This window comes from Manihot esculenta, chromosome 3 (assembly GCF_001659605.2).
Source record: "Manihot esculenta cultivar AM560-2 chromosome 3, M.esculenta_v8, whole genome shotgun sequence".
Taxonomy (NCBI): Eukaryota; Viridiplantae; Streptophyta; class Magnoliopsida; order Malpighiales; family Euphorbiaceae; genus Manihot; species Manihot esculenta.
In genome coordinates, this window is record NC_035163.2 from 4,480,451 (window position 1) to 4,503,353 (window position 22,903).

General features: G+C 35.4%; 1 protein-coding gene across 2 annotated transcripts; it reads left to right on the plus strand.

Annotated features, from left to right (window-relative positions):
• Positions 1-17,459: 17,459 nt before the first annotated feature.
• Positions 17,460-21,292, plus strand: LOC110612297 (beta-fructofuranosidase, insoluble isoenzyme CWINV6). Of its 2 annotated transcripts, none has more exons than XM_043954525.1 (8): positions 17,460-17,589; positions 17,998-18,182; positions 18,353-18,361; positions 19,197-20,050; positions 20,159-20,317; positions 20,459-20,697; positions 20,779-20,869; positions 20,939-21,292. In XM_043954525.1, exons 2-8 carry the CDS (start codon positions 18,011-18,013, stop codon positions 21,191-21,193), a joined length of 1,779 nt encoding a protein of 592 aa, XP_043810460.1. In that variant the 5' UTR covers positions 17,460-17,589; positions 17,998-18,010; the 3' UTR covers positions 21,194-21,292. The 2 variants fall into 2 exon arrangements, with proteins under 2 accessions (XP_043810460.1, XP_043810459.1); XM_043954524.1 differs by having other exon boundaries at positions 17,490-17,607.
• The last annotated feature ends 1,611 nt before the right edge of the window (positions 21,293-22,903 follow it).

Genomic DNA, 22,903 nt, shown 5'->3' on the forward strand with positions numbered 1-22,903 from the left:
ATAAAATTTATATATAAAAAACCACTTAAAAATGTGAATTTTTTAATTTTAATTAAATCTAAAATAAAATCAAACAGTTAAAAAATTATATATTTAAAAATAACAATGGTGATTATATTATTTAAAATTTATATTCAACCTAATAATTTTTTTTATTAAATTTTGACCTTTATTTAAATTCTAAATTCAATTCTTTAAAAAACAAGATAACGATTTTAAATTCAAAATTTGAATTATAGGAAAATATTTTATACATATTTAGAACATTTAAAAAAAATTAATTGATAGATAAAACAAAAATTAAGTCAATTTTTAAGAAAAAATATTTTTCAATAAGAAAATTACTTTTTTTTAAAGAAAAATTACTTTTTTTTTAAAAAATTACTCTTTTTAAATCATTTTATGCCCTGTGTGAAGATTATTAATACCACTATATAAATTTATTAATATCTTTAATTTTTTAAAATTAAAAATTATTTTATTAAAAATTTTTTCCATGAAAATACTTTGTAAAGACGAGCTATTTTTCATAAACAACCTGAGATAAATTTCAAATCTTACTTATTTTTTAAATTGATGTGTTAAGAATTAGTCAATCTAAACACTCTTAATGTGTAGTTTGTGAGTAATTTTATTTTAGAATTTATTAATAAATTTAAGGCACAAATATATAAATTTTATTTATTTTATATGTAAATTTTATTATATGGACACATATTATATTTTAAATACATTTTGAATTTAAGTAAGAATTTTTATTATTATTTTAATTAGCTTTCATAATTTGTCATTTTCAGCTTTGGATTGTTTATTATTATATATATTATTTTCTAAAATATTTTCTCAACTAGCCATGATCGTTATTTTTTTTTTTTTCAGTTTAGTTTTTATTTTTAAAAATTTCGTTATTTTGATTTAATTTAATTTTGATAAAAAAATTAATAAAATCACTATAATATACAGAAATTAAAGTATAAGTAAAATTGAAATAATTTAATTAAATTTTAAAATATTAAAAATAAAATATACAAAATAAAAGGTTTAATTTTTCAGAATCGAATCAAATCGAATCAAATTGATTCGATTAAAATTAATTTTTATTTAAAATAATTCTGATAAAATTTTATAAATATTAAATTTTTAATTTTTAATTTATTTAATTCGATTCAATTTTAAATTAAACCGACTAAATACTTCCCAACGTATAATCATCGATGATATATATAAATAAAAATATTAATAATTAATTGCCCCTTTGAAGGATACAAATTTTATTTTTTAAAAAGATTTATAATTTTAAAAAAAATTGTATGTAAGGGATTCAATTAGAGGGAATTAAAGCAAAAGAAGAGAAATGGGAATCAAAGATATGCATATGACTAGTGTTTCATGTTAGAGAGTAAAACTGGTATAAAATAATTTCTTTCACTTCACTCAAAATCATTAATTCAAAATTGTTAACATAAACTATATAACAGTTAAAAAAAATAAAATAAAATGAATTTATATATAATTAACTCAAAATTATTAAATAATTTAAATTAATTATTTTAAATTAAATAAAAAATAAATTTAAAAAATTGTTTATTTCAGTTTTAGCCAAACAATTATAAATGCTGTCAGAGCCACATAAAATGCTCAGAATTAATAGATTTGTAAGGAATGGATCACTGGATAGATAATATTCTGCTTAAATTAAAAAAATTAATTTAATTTTTTATTTATTTTAATTTAATTTAATTTTAAATTTTAAAAATTTTAATTATTTTAATTTGATTAAATTTTAATAAAAAAATTAAAAAAATTAAATCAAATTAATCAGTAATAGTAATAATAGTATATATAAAAAAATTAAACTATAATCAAAATTAAAATATTTTAATTGAATTTTAAAATATTAAAAATAATATATAAAAAATAAAAAATATATTAAAAATTTCGACAATCAAATCAAATAAAATCAAATCAAATCAGAATAATTCGATTCAAATTGATTTTTATAAATATTAAAATTTTAATTTTTATTTATTTAATTTTGTTTAGTTTTAAAACAAACCCATCAAATAATTACTCCACCCAAATTAAAAGGATAGAACTACTTAAACCACCAGTAAACTATAATACTTAATATTCGATACTAATTTATTAATTATATTTTAATATAATAATAATATTATATCGAGTGGGTCATAAAATGAAAGAATTTAGATATAATTAATTTAAAATTATTATAATAATTTATATTAATTATTTTAAAATAAATGAAAAATAAAATCTAAAAATTATTTAAAATATTAAATATATAATGTTGTACTGAAAAATTGAACAGTGGTGTTGTGATCAATCCCTTTCTTGGTGGGATGTTATTGTCCCAAGTTGTACTAATCATTCGCTTTATTTAATTTAAATTGATTATTTTTTAAAAAGTTTACTTTTTAAGACCTAATAATAAAAGTAACCTATTTCATTCTATTTAAAAAATACTTTTAATTTTTTAAAAAATTAAGTGAAAATATTAATTAAACAAGTACGATTTTAATAATTTTTAAAAATTTAAAATTTTTTAATTAAATTATTTCAATAAAAAAGCCACTGATTAAGACAGTTTGTTTTATGAGAATATTTTTTTAAAAATATTTTCACAATTTTTTATGTTTCGATGTTCTTGAAAATTGGTCCAAATAAAGTAAAATTAAGTTATTGTTTAAAAAATAATTTGTTGTTTTCAAAATTGTAAATCATTAGTCATTTTTCAAAACTTTGACAAGTTTACTAGATTTTTTATATTTGAAGTTTATCAATATTATTTATTTTTTAACATTAAAAATAAATAATAAAAAATAAATCTTTTTTTACAAATTAAATATAAATTATTTCTAAATAAATTATAATTTAGTCTCTATATTTTAATAAAATATAAATTTTAATTTTTTAAAATTTTACAATTAAATCCTTAACATTTAAAAAAATTATAATTTAATTCTTACTATTAGAATCATAGTTAATTTGCTGTTAATTCTAATAAAAATTATTAAAATACTCCTTTAGTATATATTTTCCATCTAAGAACAATAATCTTTAAGATTTAATTAAATCTATAATTTAATTCTTTAATTTAAATTATATTTTTTTATTTACTTTAATATTATAAAAAGTTAACTTTAAATATTTAACTATTTACAAATAAATATCTAAAATTTTACAAATTACTCCTCAATAATATACTTATAATTTGTAAGTAAATCCTTATCTTTTTTATAAATTATCTTTAAATATTATAATTATTTACAAATATCACTGCAATTTTACAAATTAATCCTAATATATTATAATTATTTGCAAACAAGACCTTATATTTTATAAATTGGTCCTATATATTTTAATTATTTATAAATAATTTCTGTAATTTTACAAATTAATCCCCACATATTGTAACCATTTATAAATAAGATATTAACTTTAATAATATATTTTTTTATTTTATAAATTAATCTCTAAATATTATAATTATTTATAAATAAGATCTTAAATTTTATACATTGAATCCTAAATATTACAAATATTTATAGACACACCCTAAATTTTTATGAATTTGCCCATAGCAAAATCAATAGTTAACTTGTTCAAAAATAATTATAATATATATGAATTAATTTACAAAATTATAGATATTATTTGTAAACAACTAAAATATTTAAGATCAATTTGCAAAATATAAGATATTATTCAGAAATAATTATAATATGTAAGGATCAACTTGTAAAATTATAGGGGCTATTTATAAATAACTATAATACTTAAAGATAATTTATAAAAATATAAAGACTTATTTATAAATAAGTTATTATTAAGGACCAATTTGTAAAATTTTAGGTATTTATTTATAAATAGTTAAATGTTTAAAGTTAAAGTTTTTAATAATATTAGAATAAATTAGAAAAAAGTACATAATTTAAATTAATAGATTGAATTGTAAATTTAATTAAATCTTAGACACTGTTGTTCTAGATCAAAATTTTATATTAAAGAGCACTTTGGTAATTTTTATTAGAATTAATAGTAATTTAATTGTGATTATAATAGTAGGGATTAAATTATAGTTTTTTTTTTTAAATGTTAAGAACTTAATTATAAAATTTTAAAAATATAAGAATTAAATTTTATATTTATAATAATTCTAATAAAAAATAAAATTTAAAATATTAAATTATTGTTAAATATTTTAAAAATTTTAAATATTTTTAATACGGAGAGACTAATTAATATATTTTTTAAAAATTTAAAAGATAAATTAATAAAATTTTTATAATTATAAAAATTAAATAGTAAAATATTTAAGAATTAAAATTAATAAATAAATTTTTTAAAATGTTAGAAATATTTTAAATGTTTTAAAATTAAAAAAATAACAATAAATTTTTTTATACTATAAAAATTAAATAATATTTTTTTATTATTAAATTTTCATATTATATCGATTATAAGACTGAAATGATATATCAAATTAATAATATTATAATAAAAAGTTAAAATTTAAGAAGTTTAATTTTTTTTAATTATTTATTGTAATATTATTAGTTTGGTATATTAAAATGTGATAAAGTGATACACTTAAATTATTCAATAATTTTTTATTTAGTTTTAGTCTCATTTAAATTAATATATATCATGTTTTCAATTTTTTAATGGTAAATTTTATGAAATATTTTAATAATTTATATCTTTCTTAGCATAAGCGAAAAATAGTTTGCCAATAATTTTTTTTCAAATAAAAATCAACATATTAGATTATAGGGTAATTATAACAAAATTTTTAAGATTTAGCAAAATTCAAAATTTAGTTTCTGATGACTTTTTTCGCTCCGGTCTAAGGTCAGACCCATTAGGGCAGCCCATGATCTGAAGGCTTCTACGTCTTCTCCAAGAACCAAGCCCAGCCCACTCAGCTCAAAGACCGGGCTCTCGTCAGTTTCTTCAATCAGGCCGGCCCAGCCCTTCCGGTCCAATGAACAGATTCCCTCTTAGCATAGCTTTAACCTTGTGTATCGGCCCAGCTCGAAACCATGAAGGAATTCAGCCCATTCGCCTTGTGGGACCATCCGCATGCGCGTCCGGGGAGAATCAGGGGCCGTTACGCATGGGGCAGTGATCTGATTTCCTCGTACGTCCATATCAATATAACAGGGACAGGTGGCCCAATGACACACATTCTGTTACACGTCACTGACAGACAAAAGGAAACATATAAAAGGAGAAATACTCTCCTCTAGGTCTAAGCTTTTTTCAGTTTTACAGAACCCATTGTAAAACCCTATTTTCTGGATCTCAGATCATCAATTGGCGCCGTCTGTGGGAACGAAGGAGATCTTTTCATCGCCGGAGTTCCACTCTTATAATACCTACTGAGATCTATAATGGCTAACCACAACGAAAACAACGTCACTCCAAATGACCTGAGCTCTGCCCAAGAAGGGCAGCAGTTCTCCTTTTCTAGTCCTACAACACCAAACAACCAAACACCAGTCCCTTTTAACCCCTCGCCAAGCTTGGCAGGGAATGCTTCCGCCGCTACCTTGTCCAACCAGGACCTTCAAACCATGGCCCTCCAACTACAAAGCACCGCCCACTGGTTGGGGCAGATAATGCAGCAACGGGGCCTTAGCACCCCAGCAAACGTGTCGCCAGTGGTAGAAGAACCCCAGACCAACGAACCTCAGCCTACCTTCAACCACTCCAGAACTGTCAGCCAAGAAACCAGAGACGGGAGGAGGAGAGCCGGAAGCTCGAGTTCATGGAAGGAGAGTGAGGGAGCTGATAGAGAATGATGAAGTCGATAGCTACTCTGTCGGAACCACCGGAAGAGTGGGGAGCGAGACATGGGAGGAGGAAGGTCGCGCAGAGAAAAGGCCCAGGCAGGAGGAAGAAAGCGTAGATCGAAAGCTGCAGAAGATGAGAGAACAACTTTTGGCCGAGTTAGGGGCAAAGGACCCCAGCCAAACCCTTCTGCCTACCTCTTCACCCTTCTCAACGTGGGTACAGCAAGAAACCATCCCGAAGAAGTTTATGATGCCACCTATGGCTGTGTACAACGGAGCTGGGAACCCCCGGGAGCACGTCTTGAACTACAAGACCTTCATGGAATTGCAGACTTTGTTAGATGCCTTGATGTGCAAGGTATTCCCTACGACGCTCTCGAGGCCGGCACGGGCGTGGTTCAACATCCTTGAGGCCGGAAGTATTAGCAGCTTTGGAGATTTGGCCACTTGCTTCATCAACCGGTTTATCGCCGGGGTGCCCGCAAATAGAAAGACGAGTGATCAAACATAATTTAGCCACATTTTTATCATAATTATTATTGCTTATTTACACATTTTTTAGTTTAATTTATGGTTTTTATCTTGTTTTTACAGAAAAGGAAGAAATTGCAAAATTGGAGAAAAAGTGCAGAAAATTTACAAAAGGGTGATTTGCCCAGTGATTTGCCCAAAAATCTGCTCCAGTCACTGCCCAGATCAAAGCTAAAGCAGAAACCCAGAGACAACAGACAGTAGTGATATGGGCAGTGATTTGCCCAAGAAACTCGAAGATCACTGGCCAAATCACTCGTAGAAGACATAGAGTACTGACTCACAGAAAAGCGATCTGCCCAGTGATTTGCCCAATCACTTGAGGAAACTGGTCAAAGCACCGGGCAAATCACTCTGACAGCAGAAAATTACAGCAGAGCGGGAAAATGGGCAGCAAACAGAAATCCGAATTTTCAGAAGTTCAAATCCAATCCAATCACTTCCAACACAAATCCAAGAGCCACGAAAGAGCTTCTCATCCAAGGAAATCCAATTGCAATTAAATTCAACATCAAAAGAGGAGTCCAACACCAAATCAAAAAGGCATTTCAAAACCCTAGAGAATTCTTCAGCTATAAAAGGGGAGTCTCAAAACCAGCAAAGGCATCTTCTGATCAGGAACTCAGCACCTTCTCCCTCGCCAGAAACTCTTCAGCTGTTCTTTCTTTTTCTTTCTTTTCATCTTTTGTGTATTTTAGTCACCATGAGTGGCTAAACTCATTATTTTCTAGTTGAAGTTGAGAATATTCAGATTTGTGATGAATTGGGAGGTTTAATACTCCATTGTTGAACTCTTGTTTATTTCAATATTTATGCAATCTGATCTTTTCTTTAAATATTACTTTGCTTTTAGAATCAATAAGGGCCCATTGCTTTTAATTTGCTTAAGTAATATTGTTTGAATGATTTAGGTCCGTAATTGCTTAGGTTGTTCAAATACACATTTAATCAGGTTGCATAATCTAAACTTGACCACGCGGTTGGCAAGGATAGAATTGGGTTTCTCTAAGTCTTAATGCAATCAACAGTTGTTCGATGCTATAATGCCCCAAGGACGTTCCTTGGCAACTTGTTGATTAGTGTTTGATTAGCGAATGTTTCCTAATCAAACTAGAACTAAGGAGGAATTTGGATTGTGAGAAGCGTCTTCCACAACCAAAACTAATTTATTGAAATCAAATAGGAGTCTTTAATAATCAATGATCAATTCTGAACAAACTGAATTAGACTCACACTTCAGCTAGAATCTCTTTCTCATTGGAATTCCTTTTCAATTAAATTATTGTTCTCTTTTGCTTTTAGATTTTAACTCATCAAAACAAACCCCCATCTTTTACTTATTTGTTATTACTTGCCTTAGTCATTATTAGGAAGATACTTGGTGTCAATTCCCTGTGGTTCGACCCTATTGCCACTATCTACAAATTTATTTGTTGATTGATAATAGGTTATTTTTGACGGCTTCGACAACCGCCTATCAACGAGCTACCTGGAGATGATTAGGCAGAAGAGAGATGAATCGCTCAGGGAGTACGTCGCTCGTTTCAATACGGAGGCCCTGCAGATTCCCGAGCTCGATGAGGGAAGAGCTGTAGAAGCCATGCAGAAGGGGACGACCTCGGCTGAGTTCTTTGGCTCATTAAGCAGGAAGCCTCCGACCTCACTAGCCGAGCTGATGAAGCGGGCTGAAAAGTACATAAGGCAGGATGATGCCTTGGTGACAAGCAGGTTCGCCAGAGGAGCGACAGATAGGGAGAAGACACCAGAGGGAGGGAAGCCGGAGAGGCACGAGAAAATGCATGGCAAGAGACCTGAGCCTTACAGACAACCCTGGGAGCGAAGGGATCAAAGACCTCTCCCTCCTAGGGTCTCGGAACAGAGGTCATTCCCTCTGTGGGTTCCCGAGAAGCCGACCCCACTCAATGCCTCTAGAGCCGAAGTGCTCATGGCCGTCCAGGACAAGGAGTTCCTCCAATGGCCCAGGTCTATGAAAACAGAATCAAACCAGCGAGATCCTGACAAATATTGTCAGTACCATCGCACGCACGGCCACGACACCAATAACTGCTTTCAGTTGATCACAGAGATTGAGAGGCTGATAAAAAGAGGGCACCTCAAGAACTTCGTAAGGAAACCAGAGGGACAGAGGCCTCAGCCCAATTCGGCAGCCTAAGTACCAAGGAGAGCGGGAGCTGGACCAGTGAATGATGGGTCGAGCGGGACCATCAACATGATTGTCGGGGGAACAGGAGGTCGGATGAGCTGTAGGGGAAAAAAGAGGAATCGAGAGGGGGAAAGCAGCAGCGCCGAGGTCATACAGGTCGTCGAACACTCTCCAGTAGCCATCACCTTCTCTCCGGAGGATGCCCAGGGTGTTCAGATGCCCCATGACGATGCCCTTGTCATTGAAGTCGTCATTCACAACTACCGAGTCAAAAAGATTTTAGTGGATGATGGGAGCAAGGTGAACCTATTACCCTACCGGGTTTTCCAGTAGATGGGAATCCCCAAGGAACAGCTAGTTCGGGATCGAGCATCGGTCAAGGGGATTGGAGGAGTACCAGTGCCCGTAGAGGGGAAGGTGAAGCTGGCTCTCACTTTAGGCGAAACGCCAAGAACTCACACTCATTATGCGGTGTTCTTAGTGGTAAAACTCCCACTGAGCTACAACACAATCCTGGGGAGACCTACACTGTTTGACTTCGAGGCCGTCACCAGTATCAGGTATCTGGCGTTGAAGTTCCCAACAGAGGCAGGAGTGGGAGTAGTCCGGGGAAGCCAAGAAGAGGTGAGAGCAGTGTACTTAGCCACAGTGGCAGAACGAGCTCGACAGCAGAGAGGCTCGACTCAGAAGTTCTAGAAGTCAGGGATGAGAAGAAAGAGGACAGAACAGAGCCAGTCGGAGAGTTAGAGACTTTTCCTTTATCAGAGGCAGAGACAGATAAGGTCTTCAGCCTCAATGCCGACCTTATCGAAGAACAAAAAACTGAAGTCATGGCCCTGGTCCGAGGTCATGCATCGAGCTTCGCCTGGAAGCCCTCCGATATGCCTGGGATTGACCCTGTGGTGATGACCCATAAGCTGAACGTCCTCCCCGACGCCAAACCGGTACATCAGAGGAAGAGGGTGGTAGGAAAGGAGAAGCAACAGGCTACCCGGGAGGAAGTACGGAAGTTAGAAGAGGCAGGCTTTATTAGGGAAGTCATGTACCCGCAGTGGTTAGCAAATCCTGTATTAGTCAAAAAAGCCAATGGCAAATATAGGATGTGCATAGATTTTACTGACCTAAATCAGGCTTGTCCTAAAGATTGTTATCCCCTCCCTGATATTAATAAAATAGTTGACTCTACTGCTGGTTTCGATTACATGTCTTCTTTGGATGCTATGTATGGCTATTATCAAATCTCAATGGACAAGTCGGACGAAGAAAAGACTTCGTTCATAACAGAAGATGGGACCTATTACTATAAAGCCATGCCCTTTGGGCTGAAAAACGCCGGGGCAACATACCAAAGACTAATGAACAAAATCTTCAAAGATTAGATCGGCAGAAACGTAGAAGTTTATGTAGATGATATGGTAGTCAAAAGCCCCACTTTCCAGCAGCATATGACGGACCTGAGGGAGGTATTTGAGGTGTTAGAACAGTATAGAATGAGGCTGAACCCAGCGAAGTGTGCCTTTTTTATCAGAGGAGGAAAGTTCCTGGGATACATGGTGAGTGGGAGAGGCATCGAACCCAATCCAGAGAAAGTAGAAGCTATACTGAATATGCCAGAGCCGACCCGTGTAAGGGATGTCCAGAGGCTGACTGGGAGAGTGGTGGCATTAAACCGCTTCATGTCCAGGTCGGCAGAGAAATGCTTGCCATTCTTCAAGAAGTTGAGGAAAGTACCAAATTTCGAATGGACGAAAGACTGCCGAGAAGCTTTCAAAGAGCTCAAAGGCTACCTCAGCTCGCCCCATGTGCTCAGTAGCCCCTTAGAAGGAGAAGAACTTCTGATATACTTGGCAGCCTCTGAACAAGTGATTAGTGCAGTATTGGTAAGAGTAGATGAAGGAGAACAAAGGCCAGTGTTTTACGTTAGCAAGGTGCTTAAGGATGCCGAGGTCAGATATTTGAACATTGAAAAGGTGGCGTATGCTCTGTTGCTAGCAGTTCGGAAGTTTAGGGTCTATCTGGAAAGCCATCAGGGTGTAGTGATGACAGACCAACCTCTAAAGAAGATTCTGCGCAGGCCGGAAACATCAGGCCGAATGCTCGCTTGGTCCATGGAGATTAGCCCTTACTGCCTAGAGTATCGACCTCGAACCACTATAAAATCTCAGGCCCTTGCTGATTTCATAGCAGAATGCTCGTTCAACGAGTAGCGGGGAGAGTCATCTTCTGAAGTGTCAAGGAATGAGAGAGAAAGAGAGCCTCTCCGAGAATTCAACTTGAAGTTGTATGTAGACGGAGCATCAAGCGCCGGGGGCAGTGGCACCGGAATATTGCTTAAAGGACCTGGAGAATTTAAGGTTTGCTACGCCCTACGCCTGAAATTCAAGGCCTCCAATAACGTGGCAGAGTATGAAGCCCTAATAAATGGGATGCTGGTGGCAGTGGAGGTAGGGGCAACCGACCTCAAAGTGAATAGTGACTCCCAGCTAGTGATTAATCAGGTAACCGGGGCATATTAGGCTAGAGATCCAACTATGCAGAATTACCTAGCAAAGGTAAGAGCCATAGAAGCTGAGCTCAAAGGTCGGGGAACCATCGTCAAATACCAAAGAATACCTCGCGAAGAAAACGAAGAAGCAGACCTGCTTAGTCGGTTATCCAAGGAAGAACTAGAACAGCTCCCTGACGAAGTATACATACAGCATGTCAGTACACCTGCTTTTAATAAATCAGCCACTGTGTTGCAGGTAGAACAAAGCCAGACTTGGATGACCCCGTACCTGGAATATCTGGAAAAAAAAAAACTCCCTGAAGACAAGGATGAGGCGAGAAGGATAGCAGCTCATGCTGCTAACTACCAAGCAGTGAGGGGGACTTTGTACAGAAGAGGGAAGTCCAGCCCATGGCTTCGGTGTGTGAGCCCGGAGGAGGCAATAAAGGTGATGGAAGAGATACACAGAGGAATGTGCGGAGCTCACGAAGGAGCAGGAACACTGGCCAATAAAATATTCAGGCAAGGGTACTACTGGCCCACTGTAAAAAAAGAGGCAGAAGAGTTCGTTTGGAGATGCGATATATGCCAGAGGTTTGCCAACGCCATCAATATACCAGCCACTCCTCAGTCCAGTATATCCAGCCCGCGGCCGTTCTCACAATGGGGAATAGACATCCTGGGACCATTTCCCAAAACCACAGGGCAGAAAAAGTTTGTAGTGGTAGCTGTGGAATACTTCTCAAAATGGCCAGAGGCGGAGGCAATTCCCACAATCACAGCTCGCCAGATGATAGATTTCGTATGGGGGCACATCATCTATAGATTTGGCATACCCAGAGTACTCATCTCAGACAACGGCAGGCAATTTGATTGCAGCGCCTTCAAAGCGTTTACGAAAAATATGGGTATATGGCACAAGTTCTCCTCAGTAGCCCATCCTCAGACCAACGGTCAAACAGAAGTCACCAACAGAGCAATCCTCCAAGGATTGAAGAAACGGCTGGATGGGGCCAAGGCAAACTGGGCGGAAGAACTCAACAGCATCCTGTGGACACTCCGAACTACCCCCAGAACGTCCACTAAAGAAACGCCCTTTGCACTCGCTTTTGGCACAGAGGCCGTAGTCCCAGTCGAGCTGCAAATCCCCACTCATCGAGTCCAATTTGCTAGCGAGAGCACTAACGAGGACAAATTAAGAAGCAACCTGGATGCTCTCGAAGAATTTAGGGAGGAAGCTCTAGTCCGAACTGCCACTTACCAACAACGGGCAGTCCGTTATTACAATCAAAGGGTCAGGGAAAGAAGCCTAAAGGTGGGAGACCTGGCCCTGAGAAACCTGGAGGCTACGGGAAAAAGAGCGGCAGTAGGCAAGTTGGCACCAACCTGGGAGGGCCCTTCAGAATAGCAAAAGTAGTCAAACCAGGAGTATACCGAATTGAAGATATGTAGGGAAACCCTGAGCCCCATGCCTGGAATATCCAGCACTTGAAAAGGTACTTCCCCTGAGAAATTGTCAAATGTAAAAGAATTATTGTATCTTCAAGCATGATAATAAAATAAGACGGTGATTATCGTCCTTATTCATTATTTGTCTCTACTCACATTATTTTCATAAAGGAAACAAAAAGAAAAATAAAACAGGCATAAATGCCCAAGACCTCAGTCAGGTAGGTGGCCGGACTCCTAAAAGGCCCCCGGCACCGCAAAACCGGCTGAGATGACGAAGCGACAGTAAGGCCAATGAGCCTGAATCTTGCCCAAGACCCCAGTCAAGTAGGCGGCCGAGCTCCCAAAAGGCCCCTGGCACCACAAAAACGGCTGAGATGACGAAGCGACAGTAAGGCCAATGAGCCTGAATATTGCGGAATAAAAAACGGCCGGCGGGATCACCAAGATCTCCTCGGAACAAAAACGGCTGGCGGGATCGCCAAGATCTCCCCGGAGAAAAAACGGCCGGCGGGGTCACCAAGATCTCCCCGGAGAAAAAACGGCCGGTGGGGTCACCAAGATCTCCCCGGAGTAAAAACGGCCAGGATCCCGTCAGATCTCCTGGAGCAAAAACGGCTGGCAAGATCTCCCCGGAGTAAAAATGACCAAGATCCCTGAAGCACAGCCCGTATAAGGCTCGTCAAGAAAGCAAGAAATTAAGTATTGACTTCACAATGAGGAAGGTGAATCTCTGAACTCCTGAGCCCGTCACACAGACAGCGCAAAAGCTGTAGCGCGAAAGCCCAAGCAATGAACAAAAATCCGAGCTCCTTAATCCGCTGAATGGACGGACTCACGACAAAAGCAAACGATCCCGCCCACAGCTCGAATTAACGCACAGTAAACAAATACTTAGCAAAACTAACCCTGGAAGAGGAAAACGACAATACAGCTGAACTCCTCATCCCAGTGGAGCATACAGCCCAGACCGCACTGACTGACAAAGGGTCACTTCTAGAGGGACCAGATATCCAAGCTTATAACCAGAAAGAGAGGCAACTTGGTCTAAAATGGAACCACGCCATTACAAATAAAGCCTAGGGATTTACCCCCTCACCACTCCTGAAACAAATGCTGAGGCGGTAAAGGGGGCAACCCGAGGAGAAATCCAATAGGCATGAGCAGATGACCCCAGCTTCAGCTCTTGTCAGAACAGAACTAAAAATAAGGAGGCCAGCCCTGCTCATCACCTTTAAAGGTACATGATCTGACTTATAGTTAGTAAACAAAGGCTGTGTGCCCGAGCTCGTAGTAATTAAAAAAGCTTACAAGTAAGAATGCCTTAGTGAAATAGATAAATCTATAAGTCAAAGTCCAGTCAGATGATAGAATTTTAGTTCTGATGGGCTTAACAAGCAAAGTAAATAAAAATGAAATTTCATTCGAAGAAAAATAAGATTTACAGTCTAATCACTCACTCTACTAAAAGAAAAACTGTCCTCAAAGGACTTACATGTCTAGGGCATTATCTACATTTACATCACTATCACCTACACTATTCTCTTAGCTTTCAATTCAGGAGAATCCTCACAGTTCGGAAAAAGAGCTTCATAAATCTGCGGGACTCCCCCCCCCTTTTTTTCTTTTTTCTAGCTCGGCGGACTCCCTATACTCCCTTAGACGCTCCTTACACTCCAGCTGAACTCTGCCTCGTTATTATAGGAGAACTGAACAAGTTGATACCCATAAGCATCTCTCACTGTTCCATCATATGCTGTGTGTATATCACGCATGAAAAACATAAGTCTTCAAGTTAAAGTCCCAGGAAGATCAACATGGTCGACTGGTTACTGAATGAACAAAACATTCCACGGGAAAATTGACGAGGCATTCTGAAGGGCAATGGAACAAGTGAATGTTGCAAAACTACACACATACTATGTTGGACTAATTTTAGCAGATTACTCTTGCTTCCTGATTTAAACATAATCATTAATGCGCTGTCCTCACTTGCATATTTGTAATTTAAACTTTGAACATCACAAAACACATGTCTCTGTTCCTCATAGCACAAGCGCCCTATATCAAAATCCTGACACGAGCTCGCCATGAGCCGCTTCATGTTACATGTGTGAACTGCATCTTGTATTCCACAATAAATCTCAGAAACCATGTTATTCCATGAGTTTGAGTCAGGAACAGGCATCAGGGGCACCACGAGAACCTTCTCCTCCTCCCCGAGAGGAAGAAAGGCAGGAGCCGGTCTTTTAGAAGCCCAAGACTTCTTTGGAGTGCGAACCAGGATAAGCACTTTGGTGAGGATGGGACGCTTGCCTCTGACCTTCTCCGCTACACCCCCATCACCTACAAAGTTGAGTTCCCTATCCTCGGCAGTCGGGCTGACCTCAGAAAAGACCCCATGGACATTCCTCACAAAGGCGATCTTAGCCCTGCTTGCAAGGGTCCCCATCTCAGCTATGGAGGCCTCAAGCCTCTCTCCAGAAGCATCGCCAAAAGGCAGGGCAGGCTTCGCTCCCGTCAACCCGGAGTCCTCGCTCGGCCTTGAAGCCCGAGGGAACCTGAGAGCTTGAACAACTAGAGCGGTTGAGATCGACCTGTCGATATTTGGCAGCCTTAAAGATTCGGCACCTCGAGAACTCAACTTCGGAGCTAGGGCAGAAGCAAGAGGAGGAGGTCGGCCGGGCGACCTGGACGATATGACTTCGGCCACTCGTTGGGTGACCCCTCCCAATGATCGCCCTACTAGGAGGACGTCCGAAGCAACATTCAGAATCCCCCTAGGCAGCGTAAGAATCTTAGGTGACTTAATCTGATCCATCTTCATTTCAGAAGCTGCAAAAAATCCAAAATCGGGGCAAGTCAGAACGATTCTCAATGAAAGTCACGAAAGCAAGATTAAAACAGACCTTTATGAGAGGCAAAGTAATAAAATTTTTAGCTTGCCTTGACCAGCCCGAAAAAGGTATCAAACAGATACCCTGTGAATGTGAAACCCTTGCTCAGATAAACATATTCGAAAAAAGACATGAAGAAAAGGAAATTAGTAGTCAACACTCGAGAAGCAATCCCAGAATGCTAGAAAACCCAGCGGAAGAAAGGAGATAAGAGAAAGGAGTTCACGTCTTTCTGAAGATCGATTATACCAGAGGTATATGGATTGGAAGAAAATATCCTCCCATCCCGGAAAGGGTCCTGAAGGGAAAGAAGGGGGTGATATCAAGATATACCCTGAGAAGGAGGTTTTTATGCTGGACGGGACGATGCTAGACTCTAGGCTAGCAGCGTCAGGATCCTTAAAAGCTATTCATGGGAGAGGAAGAAAACCGTACCTTGAAGGTAAAAGCATGGAAGTGAAGATGGCAGTATGCACAAAGAACAAAGGAAAGCCAGAAGTGGAAAGAGACAGAGAGGATTCGAAAGTCAAAATGACAAAAAGATGAAAGGGTGTTATGAGGGAAGCTGTACATAAACAGGCGCGGTCATAATGATTCTTGGAATTTACCCCCCTTATCAGTCGAGGCAATAACTGACGAGAAGGTAAAGGGGCAATTGATGACCGCTGAGTTTCTTCGCCCCGGTCTAAGGCCAGGTCCATTAGGGCAGCCCATGATCTGAAGGCTTCTACGTCTCCTCCAAGAACCAAGCCCAGCCCACTCAGCTCAAAGACCAGGCTCTCGTCAGTTTCTTTAATCAGGTCGCCCTAGCCCTTTCAGTCCAATAAACAGATTCCCTCTGGGCCTAGCCTTAACCTTGTCTATCGGCCCAGCTCGAAACCATGAAGGAATTCAGCCCATTCGCCTTGTGGGACCATCCGCATGCGCGTCAGGGGAGAATTAGGGGCCGTTACGCATGGGGCAGTGATCTGATTTCCTCGTACGTCCATATCAAAATAACAGGGACATGTGGCCTAATGACACACATTCTGTTACACGTCACTGACAGATAAAAAGAAACATATAAAAGGAAAAATACTCTCCTCTAAGTCTAAGTTTTTTCTAGTCTCACAGAACCCATTGTAAAACCCTATTTTCTGAATCTCAGATCATCAGTTTCTATTATTTTAGTAATAAACAATATAATTTCTAAGATTTTTTTTAACAAAGTAATTATTCTGTTAAAATTTATTGTTAAATTATAATAATTTAATATTTTAAATTTTATTTTTTATTATAATTTAATTTTTATAATTTTAATAATTTATAATAATTTAATTCTTATAATTTTAATATTTATAATAATTTAACTTTAATTTGTGTTGACTTCTTTAATTAACCGTAAAATTAATGGAAAGAGTATTTTATTAATAAAATAAAAATTTAAAAATTCAATTATTTATTATTAAATAAATAGAGCTGAATTGTGAGTTTTACTAAATCTTAAAAAACTATAATCTAAATTATCTTTCGATTATATGTGTTTAGAAATAAACTATTTCATTCGTAATTTTAAAAATTTATTAAATTAGTTTCAGTACAATAGAATTTATTCATTTCATACACAATTTAGATCCTATAGTATCATATATTTTAATAAAATAGTACATATAATTTAAACACATATAATAAATTAATCCTTTAAAAAATATACAATTTTTAATTAATTAATATTTTCAAATTATGAAAAATAAATAACTAATTTTTAATAAATACAAAGACTATTATATATCTTAAATTATAGTTTTGTCCATATGCTTCATGCGACTTGAAACTTAGCAAAAAAGCAGGAAAACCTATAGCTAGCTTTCCATGAAATTAGAGTTGCTAGACCTGATTTTGCATTCTAATAATTATTTTCATAACCCATAAAAAATCATTATTTTCAATCACTTAATTTTTTTTTATTAATTTATTTGTGATTATTAACCATGTGAATTTTTGTATCCAACTGTTGAATGGGCTCCCATTTTAAAGATCCATGCTCTATCTGTTAAGCTAAATGAAAGAGTTGAAGTTGAAAGTTGAAACTGAACCCTCAATAGGCCTTTACACTTCCCAGAAGTTGGGCTCCACCATCTACATCTGCTTGCATGAGAATTCAGAATTGAGAAGTTGGGCTCCATCCATCCCCTTCTGCATGCATGAGAATTGAGAAGTTGGATGCTACAGTAATCAGAAAAGATGAAAGTGTGGCTGCAGGAGGTCTGAAAGTTGAGCTGGGTACTCTTTTATCAGATTAGTCTTCATTCAGCAGCCCAGATCTAGGATTTCCACAGATGGTTGCTTTTATTCTATCCACTAGGCTCAACAGAATAGAAAATTCAATACTGAAAACGACTTTAGTCTTCAATTATTTGAGAAGTTTTGCTTCAGCAGTCTTCTTTCCCCCTTTTTTTTTTTTATCATCTTTTTAGCTTGTTGCTGGGTATTCAAACTTTATTCTTATTATTATCAATTTTTTTTTGTGATTGAGCAATCAAACTCATCCAAATTGTAATGATTCTTCTGGGTATTTTCTTGTAATGATTCCTTTCCTTCATATGAAATACTAGTTCCAAAATCAGAGGAAACACACTTCTTTGTTGCTGATATTCATAGTCTGTTTTCCAGAGGGAAAATAGAGATGGAAGCAATTTTTCTTGTTGGATTACTTTGCGTTTTGTTCAATAATGGAATTGAAGTTGATGCTTCACACTCAGAATTCCAGAATTTTCAATCTCATAATCTAACAGTGCCAGAAACCCAACCTTACAGAACATCTTATCACTTCCAACCTCCAAAGAACTGGCTGAATGGTATGTATCTTTCCCATTTCTCTTTACCAATTTACCCTTTATTTCTTTTCTTTTCTTTTCTTTTCTTTTCTTTGTATTTATTTTTAATTCTTAACAGCTCTTAATCTTTGCTTTTATCTCTTACATGCTTTGCTGGTTGATGCACATATGGGTTGTCTCCGATCATGCAGATCCTAATGGTAAGTAACCCAGTTAGTCTATGTTTCTGATCTTGGAATTTTACCCAACAGTGAAGTTGTTCAGGAAGCTTTATGGTTTAATTGATTGATGATAAAATCACATTATTCCTCAAGTTATTTTGCATAAATATTAAGAATCAACCAATCACACAATTCAAAAATAAATAAACACCAAAAAAAAATCAATATATTTTAATTACGTCCACTGTAGTTGAAAATATAACATATAAAAACAGAAAATAAATAAAAAAAATAAAATAACTCCAAAAATTTTTTACCTGAGCTCTCGTCACCACACGCCGATCAACTCAATGTGGTGTTGGATCCACAACCGCGTGGATATGGTGTACAGTCCTCTTAACAATACATTCCAGTCTATACCCACTTCAAGTAATCCATATCTTTTAGATTTAGTAGATTCTAGGATGATAATGGCAGCCATCCAATCTGGGTAACCCCCAAGATGGGTCTCCATTCAAGTACTAAATTGGGATGTTAGGGTTTCAGAGCTAGTTGCAAATTATGTTGGGCTAAAATTGCAAATTTACCCCTGAATTATACAACAGGGACTAAAAATGCTAAATTTTATTTTTTGGTTCAAATTTATTCCTGAATTATAATTAAAAAAATTATTACTTGTAAAGATATAAAAGTGAGTTGCACTCTCCTTAATCAATTTGAGCTTATTTAGGCTTATTCGACTCTTCAATGATAGTTTATGGGCAAATGTGCAGCAAAACATGAATTTTGACAATTTTTTATCCTGTTGCCTAGTTCAAGGGGCAAATTTGACTCTTTTGTCAATTATGTTGAGATATTGATTCCTGTGCTGCAGGGCCAATGTTGTATAAGGGATTTTACCATTTATTCTATCAATACAATCCAAATGGTGCTTTGTTTGATGCTGGTATGGTATGGGCACATTCTGTATCACATGATCTCATCAACTGGATTCATCTCAATCATGCCCTTTACCCAACCGAACCGTTTGATATCAAAAGTTGCTGGTCCGGTTCTGTCACAATTCTTCCAGGGAATAAGCCTGCCATTTTGTATACTGGTATCAATGCCAATGATACACAGGTTCAGAATTTGGCAATGCCAAAGAATCTATCAGACCCATTACTTAAAGAATGGATAAAATTTTCACAAAATCCTGTCATCACTCCACCCACTGGTGTTGCAAAGGACGATTTTAGAGATCCAACAACTGCTTGGGTGGATGCTGAAGGGAAATGGAATGTGATTGTTGGGAGCTTGATCAATGATCGAGGAATGGCAATCCTTTATCAAAGTGAAGATTTTGTTAACTGGAGAATGTATAAAGATCCTCTTCATTCAAAAGAAAAAACTGGAATGTGGGAGTGTCCAGATTTCTTTCCTGTGTCTATTAACAGCACAAATGGTGTGGACACTTCAGTCATGAATCCAAGTGTTAAGCATGTAATGAAGGCCAGCTTCAATTCACATGACTACTACATCATAGGCACTTATGTCCCTGGGGTGCAAAAATATATTCCTGACACTGATTTTACAAGTACTAACACAGACTTGAGATATGACTATGGAAAGTTTTATGCTTCAAAGACATTCTTTGATAGTATCAAGAACAGGAGGATATTATGGGGCTGGGTAAACGAATCGGACAGCAGTGAAGATGATGTTAGAAAAGGATGGTCTGGACTTCAGGTGATTGTAATTTAATTGGAAATATTAAATATCATTTCTTGTTTTTATAGTTCAACATTGTCCAATTATACTGATGAACCCAAATGATCTCTGGAATCTGCATTGCAGTCATTTCCTAGGCAAATATGGCTTGATAGAAGTGGAAGCCAATTAGTGCAGTGGCCAGTGGAAGAAATCAATAAACTACATGACAAGCAAGTTAGCATCCAGAATAAGAAACTTGATGGTGGATCAGTGCTTGAAATTCCAGGCATAACTGCTTCACAGGTGAATTATTGAATTCAGTTTGAGAAATAGAAGTTCCATAATCTTCATTCTCAGTGCTTTATTCTTCATTGCCTTTGGTTTCTGCTATGAATTGGGATTTTAACTGCTTGCATTTTTACTTCCTTGCACATATCCTTAAAGGCAGATGCAGAGATTGTGTTTGAATTGCCAGAATTAGAAGAGGCTGAGTTATTGAAATCTACCCCGGTCGATCCCCAACAAATGTGTACTGATGCAAATGCATCAGTCAGAGGTAGACTGGGGCCATTTGGTCTGTTAGCTTTAGCAACAGAGGACTTGACAGAGCAAACTGCAATATTCTTTAGAATTTTTCGACACGAAAATACATATATAGTACTCATGTGCAGTGATCAAAGCAGGTTTGCATTAATCTCTTTTATTAACCCCAAATGTCGCGTAAATTGAACTTTAACTAATGAGAACTTGAACTGTTCAAACAGGTCTTCTATAAAAGAAAATGTGGATAAAACCACATATGGAGCTTTTGTGAATATAGATCCCCAAAATGAAAAGATTTCATTGAGAAGCTTGGTGAGTTAAGTGTTTTCAATCCAATTTTCATTTACATTTTCATTTGATATGGTTGTTTAACTATTGCAGATTGATCACTCAATCATTGAGAGCTTTGGTGGGGAAGGAAGAACTTGTATTACCAGTAGAGTTTATCCTCAGTTAGCTGTTCATAAAGAAGCTCACCTCTATGTGTTTAACAATGGAACTCAGAGCATAACCATCTCAAGATTGAAAGCTTGGGGAATGAGCAAAGCCCAGTTCAATTACGAAGAAAGTTGCTTAAATAATGAGGCTCACAATGGAGAAGGATTGAGCTGTTTTGTGGGTATGTTTGAGAAATGATGTGGTCATTTGTGCTGATCCACTGTCACCATCCAGTTTATTTACATACTTAGCTAATAATTTATTGAATAATAGAATATGAAACCTTTCATGTACTTACCACTAGATTAAGTATTTGAATGTGTTCAAATTACTTTATATGTTAAAATTTTAAATTTTAGATAATATAATTAAATCATGAAAAGATAGTAAATTATAATTTAATTGATGCTTATTAAAAATATATAAATTTAATTGATTAAAAATATTAAATTAAACTTTTTTAACCGTTGAAGAAAAGTATAAGAGTCTATCTCCATCCTGATTTTGATGCCATTTCTTATTTTAGGGGCTATCTACATTCACTTTAGTCCATCATGGAGAAAGAGCATCCCAAGAGTACTTTTGTGGTTGAATTTATTCCTGATTGGATAAGGAATTATTGGGTGCACTTGAGCGTTTATGCACCATCTTTCGTAGGGGTGTAAACGAACCAAACTGTTCGTAAGCTATTCGAGGATCAGATCGATAAAAGCTCGATCGGGCTTGGTTCATTTTCTAAATGAGTTGAGTTTGAGCCCACTTTTTATCCTCGTTTAATAAACGAGCCGAATTTTAACTTAGCAGTATTTGATTTGTTTAGCCTCGCGAGCTGACTTGTGAACAAGTTCGTGAACAAGCTCATGAGTAGATTCGCAAATAAACTAACACTAATCCAATATCGAAAGTTGAAGAGATACGGAGAATCGTAATTTCTCTATAAAAGACAACCCTTCTACATTTTTTTTCATTAGTTTTGAGTTCGAGAGATTTCAATTAGATAAAAAAAATTTAATTTAAAAGACTCTTAATAATCTTATAATTTAAATTTGTTTATAATTTAAATAAATTTGAATTATATTGAACTTGTTTATAATATAATCGAGCTCAAATTTAAATCTAAATGAGTTCAAGTTCGAGTTTTTTGAATAGAGTTTGAGTTGACTCGTTAATGTGATAAACGAGTTTATTAAGAATCGAGCTCGAACCGAGCTCGAGTTTAATATTTATTTTATGAATCGAGTTCAAACTTATAAATAAAATTCGAATCGAGCTCGATCTCGAACTCGAACTCGAACTTTTAAATTTATTTTCTAATCGAGTCTGAGCTTATTAAAGCTCGGATCGATTTGGTTCGATTATAGCCCTACTCTTTCATAAAACAAAAAAAAAAATTGTTTTTTTGGCAGCCCTACTCCATACATTTTAGGGTGATCAGTATTCGATTAAACTGAAAAAATCAATCGAATTAAATTAATTCAAAAATTCGATTCGATTTTAATTTTAAAAATTTTAATTATTTTAGTTTGGTTCGATTTTAATCAGAAAAAATTGAAAAAGTCAAATTGAACTAATTAGTGATAATAATATATTATTTTTAATAATATAGAAATATTAAATTATATTAAAATTAAAAATATTCTAATTAAATTTTAAAATATTAATAAAATGTAAAAAGTAAAAAAAATTATTATAAATTCAAACTAATTAAATCAAATCGAATCGAATTAAATTAAATCAATTTGATTCAATTTAATTTTTAATTAAAATCGATTTGATTTAATTTTTATAAATATTAAAATTTTAAATTTTAAATTACTTAATTTGATTAAATTTTAAATCAAACTAATTGATTATATATTTTTATTTACGTTGATAGAGCTCTGCGCCGTCTAGCTTGGTTGACTAACG

What these genes read in the sequence shown, in the direction of transcription:
- LOC110612297 (XM_043954525.1), top strand. Translation starts at nt 18,011, where the DNA reads ATGGAAGCAATTTTTCTTGTTGGATTACTTTGCGTTTTGTTCAATAAT. An exon ending in CAGGCATAACTGCTTCACAG is followed by an intron (nt 20,318 to 20,458) that starts GTGAATTATTGA and finishes ATATCCTTAAAG; the next exon opens with GCAGATGCAGAGATTGTGTT. An exon ending in AGATTTCATTGAGAAGCTTG is followed by an intron (nt 20,870 to 20,938) that starts GTGAGTTAAGTG and finishes TAACTATTGCAG; the next exon opens with ATTGATCACTCAATCATTGA.